The 18,561-nt window shown below is 41.7% G+C and overlaps 1 protein-coding gene across 1 annotated transcript; it reads right to left on the bottom strand.

Moving 5' to 3' along the window:
* Positions 1-3,618: 3,618 nt before the first annotated feature.
* On the bottom strand, positions 3,619-11,432 carry ETAA1 (ETAA1 activator of ATR kinase; the record flags this gene model as incomplete). The annotated part of the gene is made up of 6 exons (XM_084261106.1): positions 3,619-3,734; positions 5,601-7,741; positions 8,042-8,160; positions 9,749-9,825; positions 10,080-10,217; positions 11,183-11,432. 6 exons carry the CDS (start codon positions 11,430-11,432, stop codon positions 3,619-3,621), a joined length of 2,841 nt encoding a protein of 946 aa, XP_084117232.1.
* Positions 11,433-18,561: the final 7,129 nt, after the last annotated feature.

Here is an 18,561-nt window from a genome sequence, read left to right as displayed (position 1 = left end):
TCACTACACCCCTGCTGAGGTGCTGGCTTTACATATGCAGATGTTCAAGGGTTAGGCACAGGATGTACATGCCCGTATCCCTGTCAATGTCAGCATGCTGCCCTGTCTGTTGACACCAGTGTAGTGGGAAGAGGCAAAGGCTGGCACTGAGAGCACTGGCACATGCAAAGATCAATCAAGCTCTGTGGTACTCTTTTAGCATATGTGTATATATCATACATATATATTTACATCTAAATGTCTATTTTTGTATATATAGCTCATTTATTTTCCACTAAATTTCTCCTAAATATTTTAGAATATTTCTGACCAACTGGTATGAATCATAGAATCACAGACCAGTTTGGGTTGGAAGGGACCCCAAAGCTCATCTAGTTACATCCCCCTGCCACAGGCAGGGACACTCTCCAGTAGACCTGGTTGCCCAAAGCCCCATCCAGCCTGGCCTTGAACACTGCCAGTGAGGGGGGCATCCTGGAGGTATATCTATAAATTTATATATCTGTTAGTCTTAAAAAATAGTATATGTTTAAAGAAAAAAAATTCCAACCTTATGGAATTTTATTTATGTTGTAGAGGTGGTTGTTCTTTGTAATTAGTTCTAAGCCCTGATGAATCTTCTGCTTGCACTGACTCCACCAGTGAAACTGTAGGTTGAAGTATTTCTCTAAGGGTTTTGCTTTTATAAAATTCACATAATAAAAATGTTATAGGAGTGGTTTGATTTTAACGCAAGAAAATATTTCTCTAATAGCGCTGAGAGACAAAAAGAAGGAACTATTCAATTTAGTAATGAAGAGATGGTACAGTAGGGTATTGGGGGATAGTCACGGTGTGACCAAAAAAATTGTAGTAGTCTCAACATCAGCTAAGAAACCAGGATCCCAAGAACTTGCAATTTGTATTTGGAAAGAAGTAATGTTTAAGAAAAACCAAATTACAGGACTCTAAGTGTAATATCTATGCTAAAAGTAGATATTTCCGAAAAGTAAAATATAAAAGCCCCTCTGCTATTAGTTTAACAGGGGAGGGCCATGGATGTGTTTACTGTAAACTGTCACAATTAGTGTGTTTCTGTCTGATTAGCAGATTCTTTAAATATGGTTAAGCAGCGCACAGGGAATTGGTCAGAAAGTCATTTGTGTCTTCCTCCAGCTGGAAAGTTTGCAATGGGTCCCTTCCACACCCCTCATGGCAATAGAATTAACTGTGTCATACACCAAGCTCTGTTTTACAGCCCAGGAGACAAGAGGCTTGGTTAGATGTGTTAATGGATGAGCCAGTACAGCCTTACCCTGCTCTTGGCGGGCAGTGGTGGCATTTTAGGTGGGCAGCCCCAGATTCTTTCAATCTTGGACTGCTGAGAAATATCAGCATCACCTGGAAGAGCAGTAAACTGTTTAAACTTGGAGTGTGCTCAAGGACAGACAGTGGCAGGCATTCGGGATGTATCATTATATAGGCTGAGCTTGGGTAGCCATAATGTGCTTAGGCTGTATGTCACGTTCTGTATCTACTGCCAGCTCTTTCACAGCGGAGAACTAAACCTTTCTTAAAAACACTCTCCGGCACCCACATTTCCTCACTATAATTAAATATCATTAACCACGATATCCTTGAAAAGAAAAATTATCCTGGTTCCTGTAGAATTATTTCTAGAGAGTATCCAGGGGAGGAAAGGGTTGGTAAGCTGAACACCATCCTAGCAAAAGCCTAATTTTTATCTTTCTCTATCACATTTGACATTCTTGTGTATCAGTACCTTAAAAGCCAGTTTTATAACTCTTATACTCAATACTTACTCCAGAAGCCTTTTTTCATTGCCACTTTCTTGGCTAATAGTGCATCTGGCAAGTTCCACAACAGTTCAATTTTCCTTGAACACCACAAAGACAAGCGTATCCCTCAGATACACACATCAAGGATAAATAAAACTATCACAACAGCCACTATTTGGGGTTTGTATTTATTTGTCATATGGACATGCAAATCTTCTGTCTTATAAACTGTTTGGACACTGCTAGCAGATGTTTGACAATACAACAGAGTCTTCCAATTTCATGTTATATTATCTGTTCAGGGTATTATGATGAAGGCTTTTTTGGATTAATTTTCAGTCAGATGGATAAAGTTGATCCAACTCATTGTATATTGCACAACAGCTGAAGGACAGAGTCTTGGCCGGACTCAGGGACTGGATTTCATTATCAACTAACTAGCACCAAGAATAGTGGTTAGTACAAACACAAATCCACTAGCTTGAAAATCAGAGCAGTTAAGTATTTTGGGACTCTCCTACAGCTGTCTGTGTGTAGAACCAGTTATGCCAGTAAGGATTTCTAATTTAAATGGATCAAAGGAAGCACTTTCTTACCACTACAGGCAGAAAAATCAAGGCATCAAATAATAGGGTAAATTACCAAGACAGAACATTCAAGTCCATATGCAATTCTCATTTCACTCCCGGTTTCTGTAGAACAGTATTTTCCAGAACAGACTAGAAAAATGTAAAAAAAAAATTTAATGATTTACAAATATACAATACTTACACTTCTAGGAGTTACAAAAATGGCACATGCTACAGAAACCAAAAGCTTCCTCTAACCTTTGGTACATTTCTAAGTTATTTATTTACAAAGAAAAATTACAGTCACTTTTCATAGTGTCACATGTTTACATATAAGTACTTCTCAGCTGAAAAATATCTTGCAGCTTACCCACAGGCAGTTTTTGCAGTTTGAGCTCTGCACCCATCTATCACATCAAAAATTCTATCAGCCCCTGTTAAGCTGACATGACATTGCATTTTTATGTTTTAACAGCCTTTAGTTTGAAAAATATGTACAACCCATAAGGCTAAACTGATTCATAGTTGTTGAGAGTTCACCTGGTGTGTTTTATATTGCTCATGGTTTGGTAAAATGACACAGGCTAACTTCTTTAATTAGCTGGGTAACGCATGTTTAAAAAAAGGTGGTCCTATTCTGTTAGCTGTGGTATTTCCAACTCTTCATGAAGGGGATTAAAAAGAAAAGATGCATCCTGGAAAGGACTTTTTTTTTTTCACCATATGAAATTTCTGTATTAAATTCTGCCTTCACTACATATAATTCTTACCTAAGGTAACAGAAACAAACTGGGCACACTTTCCAAAGCCTGTTCATTTCCATTAACTTTCCCACGTTAGCTGTTTTCTTGATTGCACTTCCTTTAAATAGAAGTTTCTTCTAACTAGGAACAAACATGAGTATTTCCTCTTATAGATGAAAACACTTGCACCAAAACACATAGTCTGTTTCTGACCTCTTCTGCTTACTTGTGTATACAAACACTTCCATACTCTGATGATTTTCTGACCATTCCATTTCAACATGCATCCGCACATGAACTCAATACAGTCTTCATTGTGCTGAGGCTAGTTTGGGACCACGTGTTTACAACTGGTAGTTTTTAATTATGACAAACTACCACCAGAGTATTAGTTCAGGTCAAGATTTTTTTAAAATTGAGAAATAGAAAAGGCTTGCTGTCGGTAGCTGTGAAGTTTAAAAAAGCGTCTTCCAGCATTACAACACTGCCCTCCCCAAAAACCTACTCAAGACAAAATAACCCCCAAATTCAAGGATCTTTAACGAATGCCTGCATTCTGGATTTTCTTCGTGCAAGAGCTTCTTGTTTTTTTCTTTCAATCTCCTCTTGAGAACATTTTCTATTTTTTTGCTCGACCACAGACACTGTAAATAAAAGAAACACATATTAGGAGCCTTCAAGTTTGTTCAATATGTATTTTAACTTATCTGTTTTCAATGTTTGAAGATCTATGGCAAGAGCACAGTATCCTGACACACCAGGCACCCAAGTTAAAAATGGCTCATCTATCCTGTCCCCAAGGCAGGAAGGGGGGTAAGATGCATGACCTTTGTAGTGCTACTTTTTACTACCTCCCAATGAAAATACTGGGATGCAGACATTTGCTTCAAGGAAATTTTACTTTGCTGCCCTTGAAGTGAACCTTGTGACATCAGGAGTCAACATAGGAGATGGCGCTGGGTTAAGAAAATTAAGGCTATCAGAGTGAAAAGGGCTCTCTACAATTTAGTGAGTTAGGCAGAGATATGGGCATGGAGATGGTATAGACACAGGGGTCAGATATAGTACAGGTGTCACACAAATAAAACCAGAAAGGTTGAAAAAAGGTCAAAAGCAGCAGTAAAAATTGGCAAAGGAGACAAGAACATGATAGCCAAGCGTAATATTTTATATGTTGTGTTACAGAACTATAAATTCACATGCAATAAAATCCTGACCTCACTGGAACTAACTGGAACATTCCCTGAACATGTAAAGAATTTTACTGGGTTTATGCAGTGATTTCCAAGTTTTAGTAAGTAGTCTTTCAAACGAGATAAATAAAACAAAAGGTCTCTTGGCTTCTTCTTCAAAAAAAAGTGTCTGTGAAAAATTACGTATCAGTTTTTCAAAGGGTCAATTAACACACATCTTTTTGTTACAGCAGTGTCCTTTCACAAAAAAAATCTAAGATGAGGACAGTAGTAGTTTACCTGTAAAGGAAGCCTATACTATTGTTTTTCATTCCTTTACTCTCTATAACATTCCAAAGAATTACTAGTCACCTCCCCCTTAATCATCTGAAATCACTGCTTTCCATTTATCTTCTTCTTTGTTGGGGAAGAAACAGATAAAATACTGATTCTTCAACTAATGCCAGCTAACGTTGGCAGGAAGTTTTTTTGGTTTTGTAACAGTGCTTCCTGAAAATTGTGATTGATATAGCACACTCAGAAAACATGTTTTATCAAAATTAATATTGATTAAAACTTCACCATGCCATGAGATCAAGTCAAAACAAGACTGACTGGCACTTGACTGGTTCTCCGTTTCTCCAGGAAACACCACCAGACAGTTAGAGACTGTCGCTTGAGGACGGGAAGGTGACCAACCTCCCCTCTAGATCGAAGGAAATGTTAGGGTTTAGACTGATAAAAGGGTATTTCACTGGCAATTTTAGCCCCTGAGCAAACAGCACAAGCTGAGGTATCAGAAGCATCAAATGATGTCAGATTCCTATTTCCAGGTGTACAATAACAAAAAACCTGGCATTCCCCATCACCCACTGCCTGCCTTCCCTGCTCCACCAATAAACAGGGTTTTTCTAATCATAGCTGAAATAAGTAACTTTTAGTATTTTTCAAAACGAACTGTAAACCAAAGCACAGATTCACACTGCAACATTTACTACATATCAAAACAGTATTTCTAAGCAGCAGTTTGAGAATATGCTGAGTGCTGCCATCAACCTGTACTTGATCCCAGTGATACTGAGTGCCTATGGAGGGAGAACATGAAGTACTCGGAGAAGCGCTGTGAAAACGTCTAACAGAAGTCCTTAACTGCAGGAATTCAAGAGATGTGCCAAGACAACCTCCAAATTCTCCTCAGAACCTTTATTAACACCCGACCAGAATGGATGAATATTGAAGCCTATTCTAAGTTGCAACAGGTTAAATTTCTCTGGCATTCTGACTGCAGCAGGAAAACAAACAAGAACAGTCCAACAAGGATACAATAAAGACTAATACCTGATGCAGGCAGTGCAAAAGACTCTGAAAGGTGCCTCTTGAAAGGTGGTTTCTTATTGTCAATCTTGCAGTGCAAATTCCCATTCACTTGATTCTTGCTTCCTTCCAAACCATGCAGAGTAATTCCAACACCAGAATGACTCCCTGGATGTGCAGGCTCTACATGAAGAACACCCTGAGAACCATTGGTCTTTCGAAACTTAAACTTTGAAGGCATAAGTGATGTTTTGTTACCAGAACTGTTATTTGGCATCTTTCCTGTGTTATACAAAAAAGCTGGGCTGTCTAATGTTTTGCTACTAAAATTGTTAATTGCATTGACAGAGCTTACTTCTGAACCAGTCTCTCCTACTGGCACAGAATTTGACCTGTACCATTTTCCAAAAATAGTCTTGCCATTATCCTCAGAAGCAGCTTGGTGACAGTTTTTAGCCACCGTGCCTTTACACTCCGCAGAAGTACCTGAGATAGCTGTTAGATAACTTGAGGGGTTTTTACAGTTTACTAGGTGACCTGTTGCAGCCAGTGTGTGTGTGACCTTTGATGAATTCCTACAGGAATCGTTTAGTGAGAAAGTGTCCTGTTTTGCATTTGTTTTTTGTGCCAAGAGGCGATCAGGCAGTCCTTGTTTAGATGGCAGGAAGCTGTTATCAGCACCTGATCTGAAATTAATACTGGCTCCTTGTATAGTTTTAGCTCTTTCATTTCCTTGTTTAACATCCTGCCTCTGAGTCTGCTTTTCTATATCATCACACACCTGATACAACAATTCATCATCCTCACAGTTTGTATCCCAAAGACTATCAGATTCACAAAACATATCTAGTATCTCATCAGAGAATTTTGGTTCATTCCAGTCATCAAATGACAGAGAGCACTTCTTTGGTATTTCAACTTGATTTAAGTGACCTGTATTAGCTTGGCTAACCACTTTAGATAGATCATTAGGTTTCATGTTGGTAGGAATGCTGGATGATTGACAGAAAATACTGTGAGTGCTATTCCCAGGTTTTTCAGTCCGTTGTCTCTGAGGATTAGATCTTGATGGAAAAAGAGGAAGAGGATCATTTTTAGGCTGAGTAGTTTCATTTCCACTCTTAATTTGAGATTGCTTTGAAACAGGATTATAGCTCGTATCACTGTTTTGGGCACTTTTCCAAGTAGAATTTAATCTACCTGGCCTAATATCACATTTGCCATGAAAGGCTGTAGTCTCTGTTTTTGACTTTTCTGTCTTATTGCAAGACTTCTGTAAAGAAAGAGATTTTGCAGTATTTTGCGTGCTTTTACTAGGTTTCAAAGGTGAAAACTGCAAACTCTTTGATTTGTGTACACTCCCCAACCCAGTTACTGAATTGCAGCTACTTTTCTCCTTCGTTCTGCTAGCATCACTCAAACCATGCAGAGATGGATCTGTAGGAATTGGTGGTGCTTCTTCAGTACTTATCAATTCAGGATTTTGGGTTATTTGCATCACAAAAGAGTCATCTGCCAAAAAATCTGTATCCCAGTCATCAAAACCATCATTAACTCCAGCAAGCTTACTGGAGGCCACTAATTGTGACTTCAAAGAACAAGGACTCTTTTTTGTCAACGTGCGAGTATCAGGTTTTGGAGACGTCTGGTTCACCCTTCCCAGCATGCAGAGAGTTCCTTTCTGATGTGTCTCCTGATTATCATGTCGCATGTCTTTAATTTGCTCAGGAAGATGTTCCTCTTCCAAGGTGCTTTTATTTTCATTGACACTGGTATTTAAAGAAGTATCTGATAGTCCTTGGCTCAACTGTCCGCTACACTTCTGGGTAGAGCTGTCAAAAAGAGCATGAAGGGCTATTTCAGCCTCAAGGTCTACACACTTTTGACTGCTGGACTGACAGGGTTCCGCAGCAGGGATGCCAGTACTCTGTCCAACTGGTTTCAGGGACAGAGCAATATCTGTTTCAGGAATTTCACCAAGGTGTAATTTCAAGTTCTTTACGTTTACTTCATCTTTAGAATTATTTAAAGACACTGAGGCAGTCTGGATGAAGTCATGGCCAAGCTTCTCTTGTTCCTGAACAGCATCTAGCTCTACTAGATTTTTATCAAATTCCTTAGCCAGTTTCATGAGTTCCTCTTCTGGATTTTTTATTTTAAGATCTCTAGATTTAAAAAAAAAAAAAAAAAAAAAAGGTAGGTCAATAACATGACCACATGAGATACTCATTCTCTAGTTTAACAACTAGAGAGGACATGACCAAACCCCACTGCTTTCAATGCACAGTCAGCATGCAATCTTTTTGAGAGGTCCCAATAAAGACCCCATTAAGAAGAGGTAACGAGCCCGAAGTTGAAAGCATTCCGTATGCCAGTGTACAATCACATGGCTCACTGTACATCAAGGAACATCGCGTTTTTCATGAAAGCCCAGCTGTTAGGAGCAAGACAGACCTGTAACTTACCTCGTACAGCTTAACTTTGTCCTAGCTCGCACTTTTACCACTGCAGGTGTACAGGGAATAGCATCCTCACCGATCCACGTCCCTAGAAGGGATCCTTCACTACATACTGTTTTTTCATCCTGAATGATTAAATTTATAAAGCTTAGCAATTTGATTTCAGATAAAGGTTGGACTAAACACACAACCTGCATTAGTTAGAAGTTGCTAAAGCAATTAAACTGGATCAAGTCTGTTGAAAGCCAAACACAGGAGCTAAACCCATATAAGCTAAGCGAGATCACTAACACATTATCTACTGATAGTTGTATCACTTCAATGATTATTAATTTCACACAGGAGCTTCAATTAAAATAACTCAATTTTACTTTGACGCTCAAATCTAATACTCTGTTTACTTCAGGTTTACACATGATGTGCAATATTCACGTTACAAGCTGTGATCTAGTTTAGTTTAGTATACCACTAAGGGGCCAGCTGGGATGCGTGGTCTTTATCCACTTAAAGCAGCAGCATTAAAAGACCAGAGAATTTGAAAGAAATCATATTCTGCATGCTTCCAGGAGAAAGTTCTCACAACTGGTTCATACAAGGAGCCTTTAAATAGAAATACGCCAAGTTGAGAAACTAAATAAACTTCTTTGAGAGCTTCAAACATCAGGCTTGGATTTAAATTCTGAAATGTAAGAGATACAACGCTGCAGTGGAGAGGTGTGTAGTGGGCCAGGGGCAAGTGTAGGATGTGAGAGATTGCTGCCTGTAAGCCAGCATAAGTATTCAAACTTTACTAACAGGGTAGGGGGTTTTGGGGTTGGGTTTTTTGGTCTGTGTTTTTTGGGGGGTTTTGGGTTTTTTAAGAAAAAAGAACACAACCAACAGAAAATTGCAAATCTAGTCTGCTATTACTTACATTTATGAGAGAGCACTAATCATTTAAAAGGTAGAAAGTGGCATCCCTCATCAATGATTTTCCAATTCTCAAGTATATTTTTTTGTAAATACGCCCAACAGTGAATACATTTTACAGGGCACTGTCAAATAAGCAGACACAGTTTGCAAACTAAATACTACAGAACTGATACAGGAAAGACAGATTCTCTTCTTGCACTTTAAGACAAACAATAAGCCAATTCTATATTATTTTCACTTTCTAGGCTGTGGACATCAAGTTTGTGGCAAGAGAGAGACACCAAGAGCATGGATCTTAGGATGAAAAGGCAAGTTATTTAGAAGAAAGAAGCAACATTACTGTGCTTATAATACTCTGGAGTCTCTCATCTCAGTCTGGCTCTTCAGCAGTCATTCAAAATCATCCAAAACAGTTGAAACCAACTGCCAAGTAAATCCACTATGCAAAGAAATTCTTAACTTTTAATGGATCAGCAATTAAGGATAAATAAACACAATGGTATTCCAAAGCCCTGGGGCAGTAACTTGTATTCTGAAGGTAAATCTTTCTAAAATGGAGCTGCTGCATGTCCACCTTCTCAACACATCCTTTTTTACAGCATCCGTGACCCATCAGAGCAACCAGTCATGCTTAGGGTTTTAATTCAGTCCAGTTTTATGAACATTTTAATAGTCTTCTGCACACCCAATTCTTGCCACATGAAAGACACTTCTGTAACATTGAGCTTTCACTAAAACTCAGTACTCCGGTGCTATTCTGTTCACTTACTGCATATACAGAGTGTAGAAAGTAACAATTACCTGAGGAGCAATACGATTAACGATGTCTGAAATTTCTACTGTGCATCTCCTGGTAGACTGTTTGGTTTGTCTATTGCCTGTAAAAATAAACAAAAAACCTTCTAAAAAAACAGCAAAACAATGCCACTTACAAAGTGCAGTATATCTCAATTCAAAACTTGATTCAGAGCTATATTGAAGGATTTAATGGTTTTAAAGAAAAATAAAACCAAACAACCTCACCATGACAACAGAAAGGGATGTTTTCCCCCAAGACATTTGATAACTTCTAGTACATTCCCACTGCATGCCTCAAACAGGGGCCCTGAGGTCTGGACTTCATTAGTATTACCTAGTCTGTATGCAGTTGGTGAATGAGGATCCCAAAAGATTTCTTGTTGTACCTCAGTGTCATTAACAGGAGAGCTGAAAGTAGACAGTCGGGATTTCCTACTCAATGATCTCTTTGGTGTTTTATGTAAACATGACTCTGTGTAAACAGAAAGATTATCCTTAATAAAAAACCAAAACATAAAAGGCAAAAATAACTTAGGACATACAACAGGACAAGGCATAAAGAAGATTCTTTAGGAACTTAAGAATAAAAATCAAGTTCACAATCATCAACATTACTTACAACAGCAATGTGGTTCACGACTGTACATTTAAGAGAGAATATGACTGTGTCAGTTACATCACTGCAGAGGTAGCAGAGTATTACATGACACTGACAGCAATATGCTCAGCATCAGATGGTAAGGATGAGAATTGTCAGTCCACCTGCTATCGGAATACTGACTTCCGCTGTCACAAAGAGAAAAATTACATATACCTATATGGGACAATGTTTTGTATCGTGGCCTTCTCAGCGTCTTTCACCCAGAGTCTGAATCAGGTCACCGCTTTAATGGGCTCCCAAACTGTTATGGGGGACAGCCCACCACTGGGCCTTCTCAGCTAGCTCTGCTAAAAGCAGGAAGGAGCACAGCTATTCAAACCAAGCTTGCAGCCGTCTCGCATCAGTAAACGCACTGAACACGCTACGTGAAGCTCTAGTAGTCACCCCTTGCCCTTCAGAAATGACGTTGTGGATGTGGAAGCCTAGAGAAGCGACTTTTAAAAGATGCAACTGCTATGCGAGAAGCACCTTAGGAGCTGCTTTGCGCTTAAGCGCTTAGCACGACCTGCCTTTACCCTCTCCTTAACTGGATTAGCGCCCTCGGCGAGCTCCAAGCATCTGCCGCGGGAAGATGCTCCTCGCCCCTCCCAGACAGGAACAGCCCCTTCCCACCGCGCACGAAGGGCCACCGCACCGGCCCCCTCCTCACAGGGAGGCCGCGCCTCCCCCGCCGCTGCAGGGGCGGGCACGGCACGGCACAGCACAACAGGTCAGGTCGGGCCAGGGCCGGGCCGGGCCCCCGCGGCGCGGGGCCCCAGGGGCCGCTCCCGCCGTACCTGCAGCGCCGCGCACCGCCGCCTCCCGCGACGGTGACGGCCGGGGCGCGTGCGGTGCCATCCCCGCGGGCAGGCCGCGGCCTGCGCCGCTTTCCGCGCAGTCGCCTGCCGCCGCCTCGTCCGAAGAGGGCTCCGCTAGCGGCGGCTGCCGCTGGGCGAGCTGCTGCTCCTCGCCGCCGCCGCCGCCGCCGCCCTGCCCCCTCAGGGCGGCAGGCCTGAGGGAGGGCCCCTTTCGCCGGCTACCAGGCATGGCCCGCGCTGCGGCGCCACCGCCGCCGCATCCACCCCGCCACCAGCGCCGCCATTTTGCCGGGGAACCCGCTGCGCCACCTCCGATTGGCCGTTGCCGCAGCGCCTCGGGCGGCCATTGGCCTCACGCGGCGCGGGGGCGGGGCGACGGACGCGGCAGGGAACCGCCGCTGGCGGGGAGCTCGCGCTGCTCGCGCGGCGCGCCCTTCGGCCCCGCCTCCTGCTGCTGGGCGGTGCTTTTCCACCCCCGCGGCCCCGCCGACCGTGTCGGTGCGCGGCAGGACCGCCCAGTCACGCCGTCAGTCCCCCGAGCGCGGCAGTACGGGGAGGGGCTCGGTGTGTCGTCCGGACCGTCCCGTGTCTCCTGAGGCGGCCTCGTGCCCTTGAGGCGCTTGGTGTTCACCTGAGGTGGCTCCGCGCCCGAGCGGGCTGCCCCGTCCCGCCAGCCCTGGGGCGGTGTGGGACTCAGCTGAGGTCCTGCGGGTCCCAGGGTTGGGGACGTGTGGTGAGTGCCCCTAAAGTAAAAACCAACCTAGGGCAGGATAAACCTCTCAGCCCGGCCCGGGAGTGGGGCTGGCAGAAAGGGACCTACAGAAGCCAAACTTGGTACGTATGAAATTAACGAGAAGTTCCTGAGGGACTGTGATCGTACATCGTTATTTAAAGCGGTGTAAATGCAAACACGTGTGTGTATTACATCATAAGGTGGATATTTCCTCTCCGAGCTGCTAAGCATAAATGTATAAACATATCTATGGAGCATATGGGCATGGCGAGCAAGCTGCTTTCATAGGTCAAGGAGCGAACTACTTGTACATTGGTTGCCTGCCTGGTTTTCATTTAATCAATTTGGAGTATATTAGGATCACACTTCATTTATAAGACGTGAGCAGTGGATTTCAGGCAAGGATCGTGAGCTTGAGAAGTTTTAAAGTCAAGAAAGAGTGATTCCCTGAGCCATGAAACCTTTTCTTCCACCCGAGGCCTCGGGCAAACAATATGTTTTTTCACTTCTTCGTTCTCATGAGTGTAATTAAAGCCAGTAGAAGGCTTTTTAACAAGGAAAAAATTAAGTATGAAACAGAGGAACTTTGTTATATACATGACTATGTATATTACATATATGTTACACGTATCACAGTTAATCACAGAATGTTGTGATGCTTGAATAGTCAATTTGTTCATTAGTTACCTATCAAATGTAAATCAAGGGCAATGCTGAAAAAATGGGTCAAGAATTTGGTTCCAAAATCCACCACAGATATCTGAGCGTGGCTGCTAACTTGTAATCATACTAACTTGGGCAGGTCTTTGCATTTACACAAAGTGTGGTGAAAATATGCGTGACGCTTTTGAGTGCTGGTTTGCAGTATAGTAGCTGAAAGTTGTACTGCATGATGCCAGCACAGAAATGGCTTACCTGGATGGACTCTTTATGTCATAGGCACTGTGTAAGTTCCTTGCTTGTTTGCTGAGAAGAAACTCATTTTACAGTAGTGGTAGGTACAACTTGAGGGATAACAAAACATTGAAATTAACACGCTTTCTAGAAAGTGCTGCTAAAATCTTGATGTCTCCTACTACTTCCTAGTGACCTCTTAGCAGCTGGGTACTGTAAAGTGGTGTGCTTTCATACTCCGCTGTTAACAAGCATAGACTGAAATACTGTAATGAATAATTAAAGTGATGTGACATCTGTCATATCCCCTGAATGCTATGGATTTTGCAGTGCTTTCTTTGATTGCTTCCTTTCTCAGCTCATTGTTTACTAACCTCATTCATAAAATGTGAGTATTTGCCACAGGTCTTTCACACATTAGTGAGGTTTTACTCATGCAGTAAAAGCATTCTGAAAAAAAACCCCAAACCAAAACCAGCACACATTTAACATACATCTAGTCCTGTATGAGATACCTTGTTACATCAGTTCAACCATATGCAAAGTTGTGTTACCAAAAAACCATAATCATCTTCAGGCACAATAAAAGCCAAACACTCTCCTAAGGAGTAAAAGTGTGTATATCTTGTCTCAGCTTAAGAACTTCGCTCTGAGCCACTGCTGTTTATTAAGTTAAGAAACATAGTGGTAGAAGTCTGTGATGTTGAAGGGTTTCTCTGTGGAGCTGTAGCCTCAAGGAGGAGGGAGTTTGCACTCCCTTGTCATGGTACCAGCAGCTGGATCAATGGCTAATTGTGGTGAGGCTGAGTTCCAGGGACTCGCAGCAAACTCCTAGCGCTGCAGTTGTGAGTCCTACTTTCAAATCAAGAGGGATGAATAATGGGGGAGGTTGGATGAATACTAAAGTTAGTTTAGTTTTTACTACTACACACTGCCCGGGAACTTTTCACTGTATTTTATGAGACAAGAATCTAAATGAAATTAAATAAATGTGGAAGATCTGAGAAGTTTCCTAAGAATTTCCCATTGGTGTAATGACAGTGTTGAAAATAAGAGTGAAGAAAGGGCTCATTTTTAAAGTCCTTTGAGCACAGAGCTTTAAAGTGAGCATTTTTATCTTGGAAGAGTATGTATCATTAGTGAGGTTTTTCAAAATATCTAACATATTGCATCACTGTAACTAACAAAGAGAAGTGACTTTATGTTACAGTTCATGTTTCATTCTTGTTAGGGCTGGAAAGAGGAAAATCAATATTAGTGATTTCAATGAAAATATCAAGATTTGTGAGAGGATGGAAGTTATTATAAATAATGAAATTAATTTGATGAATGCTGCCTTTTTTTCCAGAATGTTTTTAAATGGTCTGTGACATTTTAAAAGTGAGCTATCTTGGGGGTTTTTCTTTTTGCTTTATGTTTTTGTTCCCAAACTACATTTTCATTTCAAAATTGATTTCTTTTTAGGCACTGAAGAAGAAGTAAAGAAGGCATACTCGTGATTTGTCTCCAGTGAACACATGTGTGTATGCATTTTGATCACCCGAGAGTGGGTGGAAAGACAGTAGGTTCCCTGGATAATTAGTTTTAAAAATGGTGTGGGTACAAACTCTACTGCTCAGTACGATTATACAGTACTTTAAATATGAACTTGTTTTCTCCTAGGGAAGGAACAGTTAAATAAAATAAAGAGCTGGGTAGCCACCTGTGTTATATACCTAAGGAAACAGGATAAACAGGTCCCAGGCTCTTTGCTTCTGCAGGCAGGCTATTGGCAAGATGAGTATCAAGAAAAGACCTCTGAGAACCTGTCTGTTTCTTTGGTTGTATACAAAAAGCAAAGCACAAAAGCAAATGTTAACAAAAGCAAACTATATCTGAGGTTATAGCACTACTGTATGCAGTCTACAGCTCTGCAGAAGTGCTCAGGAAATTTCAGGGGTCCCAGGAACAAGTCTGTGGACATGCTTCCTTGCATGGTGTGGGCTGCCCTCAACCTTGTCGTGTATTTCTGCTCCCTGTGGCTCAGCAATGTTCAGGGTTGTGCAAAGGGGCACCAGGGGAGGTAACCTAATATGCCTGATGTCCTCTAGCCAGCTTTGCCCATTCAGAGCTGACTTGGATGTTTCTCTGCAGCACTGCCTCATGCCATGCAGGGCATACCCTGGTATGTCTGGCTTCACATCTGTCAAAAGGAGATAATAGTCCTCACTGCAGCATGGGTTGTGGTGGGGATAACTGCCAAGCCATGGGTTATGACAGTGAGGGGACCTGTATGAGCAGAGGAGTGAATTTAGATGCTTAGTGCTGGATGCATTTATAAATACAACCCTGTGGACCCAAACAAAAATAAACTGAGACACCGGTATAAAACTTATCTATGTAAGTAGGATACTCTAGCCACAGTATTCCACCTTTCCCCCCACCCCCCAGAAAGCCTATTCATCCATTTATTTATTCTCTGATGAAGCCTTGGAATGTTTACTAAAATAGAGCACTACATGATAGCAGATAGTTCATACAAGTTAGCTGCAAGAGAGATGTGTTTTGCTGCCTTCTTTTGGACCTTAGGAAAAACTGAGAGGGTATTTGAAATGTTAACTTAATGGACAATAATTTTTTCCATCCATAGGGGAACACAGGCATCGTGTGTGTATTTTTGCTTTTATTAATAGCATTTTGATAGCACAGTTATAAAGCTTGTCCTTGGCTTGCCTTGAAATATCATACTGACTTCACTTATTACAGAATGTTACTTTAATTTTCCAAGGTGAAATGTTCACAGAGCAGAAACTGGTGAGGAAAATATGGCCAAAACAGTTACATATACCTTTATTTTTAAAGTGCTGTCCAGGAAGGTTTGCAGCAATTTTTGCTGATGCATAAATTGACCTAGACAGTAAATGATAGATGACCTTAAAAATATCTGAAGTAGCCTTGCTTGAGAATTTTTAGTAGGGAGTTATTAAATGTCAGAGTAATTTACGCAAGCATAGCCTAGTTTATGCTTTTGCATTCTCTTTCCCTCTTTCTAGCGAGCCAACTGAGAACCACAGAAGCTTTAAAATATTTTACATATATCTCTTCTTTTTTTCTTATCATGGAGGTTCATCTTATTTTATTTATCACACTCCAAAAATCTCATCAAATGTGAGACTATAATGTAGCTCACAAAGGCCTGATCCGGCAGAGCACTTAAGTACCTGCATAACTTCATCGTGGTGATATTTTTCCATTGCTCATTAACTGGCATTTACAGGAAAATTTCCATTGCTTGGTGTCTGGGCATTCTGAGGAAATTGTCAGCCAAAATGGGCGAGCCATTTAGAAGAATGAGGTCAGGCAATGAACAGGCTACAAGTTGCAGAGAGGTCTATAGGGAGCCTTGGAGGGTCAGGCCCCTTGCAGGAAGCTGGAGATAGCCCATGGGAGAGCTTTCCCTTAGGTGTTTATTATAACATAGGCCTAATTCCACAGCTTTTCTCCAGTGCTTAGGGTGAAATGCATTGAGGAGATTAATCGTGGTTGTGCAGGAGTGTGGAGACTGCTGTTTGTAGAACTTCTGTCTTGTCTTAAATTTTAGCTGGGCCAGTTAGCTTCAGCATACTGCCTGGAGAGAGCTCAACAGCTGCTTCTGGCATAGGCAGGCAGGTACATCGAGGCATCTCTGCATTATGCGGCCTCACGCTGGGTAGGTTTGCACTGAGAAATGACCAGGAGGAGTCTTGAGTCAGCCATCCACTCACTCACTTGCTGCATCTGGCCCTGCTGCCAAGGAGCTTTCAGAGCTTTTCAGTTTTTCACTCCTGTCCGTGCTTCTGTTGTTTGCTGTACAAGGGCAGACATGCATCTTTGGTGATCCTCCCATCTGAGATGCACCCTCTGCTCCCTTATTGTTTATACATGGAGAGACGATATAAATAAGGGCAGGTTCAAAAACTGTTCATGGAGATTATAGTAGCAAGATTTCCTTGTTTTCTCCCCTCTTTGCACCTTTTCTTCTCTTTTCCCCCTTTTCTCTTCTACTTTCTTTTAATCTGTTGATCCTGCTGTATTACAGCTCCAGGCTATCCAAGAGTAAGAAATAGGTTTTCTGTTCCACTTTCTTAGATTCTGGAATTTTTTATCACTTTTAAGAAACAAGTTGAAGAGTTCTTTAAAAAGCAGGAAAGAGTAGGTTTCCAGCTTGTTTCTAAAGCCCAAGAAATAATTAATGTTTATACCCTATAGATGATTTCTTTCAACAGTGGCAAAATCTGACCTGTTTTTGAGACCTTGATTTGCCAAAACTCTCCCATGCTACAGTATAAATCGGTGAAGTATTCTTTCAGCTATACCAAACACAAAGCAGTGGGTGACCAGAGAAGAGCTTTTTTGATGGAGCATTCTGGAGAAGGAAATACGTACTGTTTGTTTATTTAAAGTAGGCTTAGCTTTTGATTGATACATCTGTTTAGCCTGAGGTCCTAAATAGCTTACTGAAGAATCAGTGATGAACCTAGTATGAAATTCGCCAAGTGCAGTCTTTGTCCCTTTTTCTCCCAACATACTGAGCAATTTCTGGATTGACTATTTTTATGTCAAGTGTTCATGGCTTGCACTTGGAAAAAACCCATTTCTGTTATCAAAGTTTTTTTGGGTTTTTTTTGAGGCTTTCATTTTATAAATTCTATACATGATCCTTTGAACCTGTATCCCATTAAATATAAGCCACAGTGTACATGGAAATGCATCACAATGGAGTGTCTCTGTGCCATGTGTGTGCGTGACTCTCGTTACACAGCATCTACTGCTGCTGGTTTTAATGTGGGGGTGATCAGAAGCTCCTCTCACCTAGCAGCAGTTCTGTGCACAATGATCTGAAGGCCCTGACCAGTACCTGACTGATGCTCATGTTGCAGGACTGCTGCCCTGCATGACCTAACTGCCATTGTTGGTTGTTTAGTGACAAGACAAAGCTCGGAGTGGATATGGAGGTTTGGCCCCAGGAACCTAGTTTCCAGAGTGAGGCAAGAATAAAAAGAAAAAGTTTCTGGTGCCTTACTTGTTTTCTGGTGGCACCGTTTCTTTCCCCAAAATGGTTGGTTCCAGCAGCTTCCTCAAGCAGGACTGAATTTGGGGCCTAGGGTCCCATCCAGCTTTATACACCATGGCCTGATGGTCCTAATTCATGGACTGAGCAAACAAGTGCCCAGATAAGAATTAGACACCCTTTGATTATTAATTTTTTCATTTATTTTCAGCTGGCTTTTTCTTTTGTCGTATTGTTCACACATAATGCGTCTGACTCTTCCTATGTCACACTACATCTTCGCAGTAATTTTCTGTGCTGTTCTGTCCCTCTGGATTTTACAGCAGTGGATCAGAAAGGAAGTGCAAGCCCTAGCAGAAATAATAAATCCACTGCAGGTCTTGAAGGTACTAATTTCTGCAAAACAAAATACTGCCTCAATTCTGTTATGGGCTAGAAGGGGTGATCAAAGTGAAATACATTCATTGTGGAATTGGTTTGCAAAGCCTGCTTCTAAACCATTACACACACTTTCTAGATTTCTTTTTTCACCCACAAAAGTGAATAATGCAGTTGTGTCCAGCCTGGCCTGTAGCCCTGAGTCCCATGCAGCCCTCAGGAAGTTCAAGTTTTGCTCCCAAACCAGACCTGTGTCACAGGATGAACAGGGAAGCTGTGTTCGCCTGGCAAAGGGGTCACTGGGTAATATGAACCTGGATGACA

Source organism: Gallinula chloropus (genome assembly GCF_964237585.1).
Source record: "Gallinula chloropus genome assembly, chromosome: 3".
NCBI classification, from domain to species: domain Eukaryota; kingdom Metazoa; phylum Chordata; class Aves; order Gruiformes; family Rallidae; genus Gallinula; species Gallinula chloropus.
Note: the sequence above shows the minus strand (reverse complement) of the source record. Positions and strands in the feature narration are given on the sequence as shown.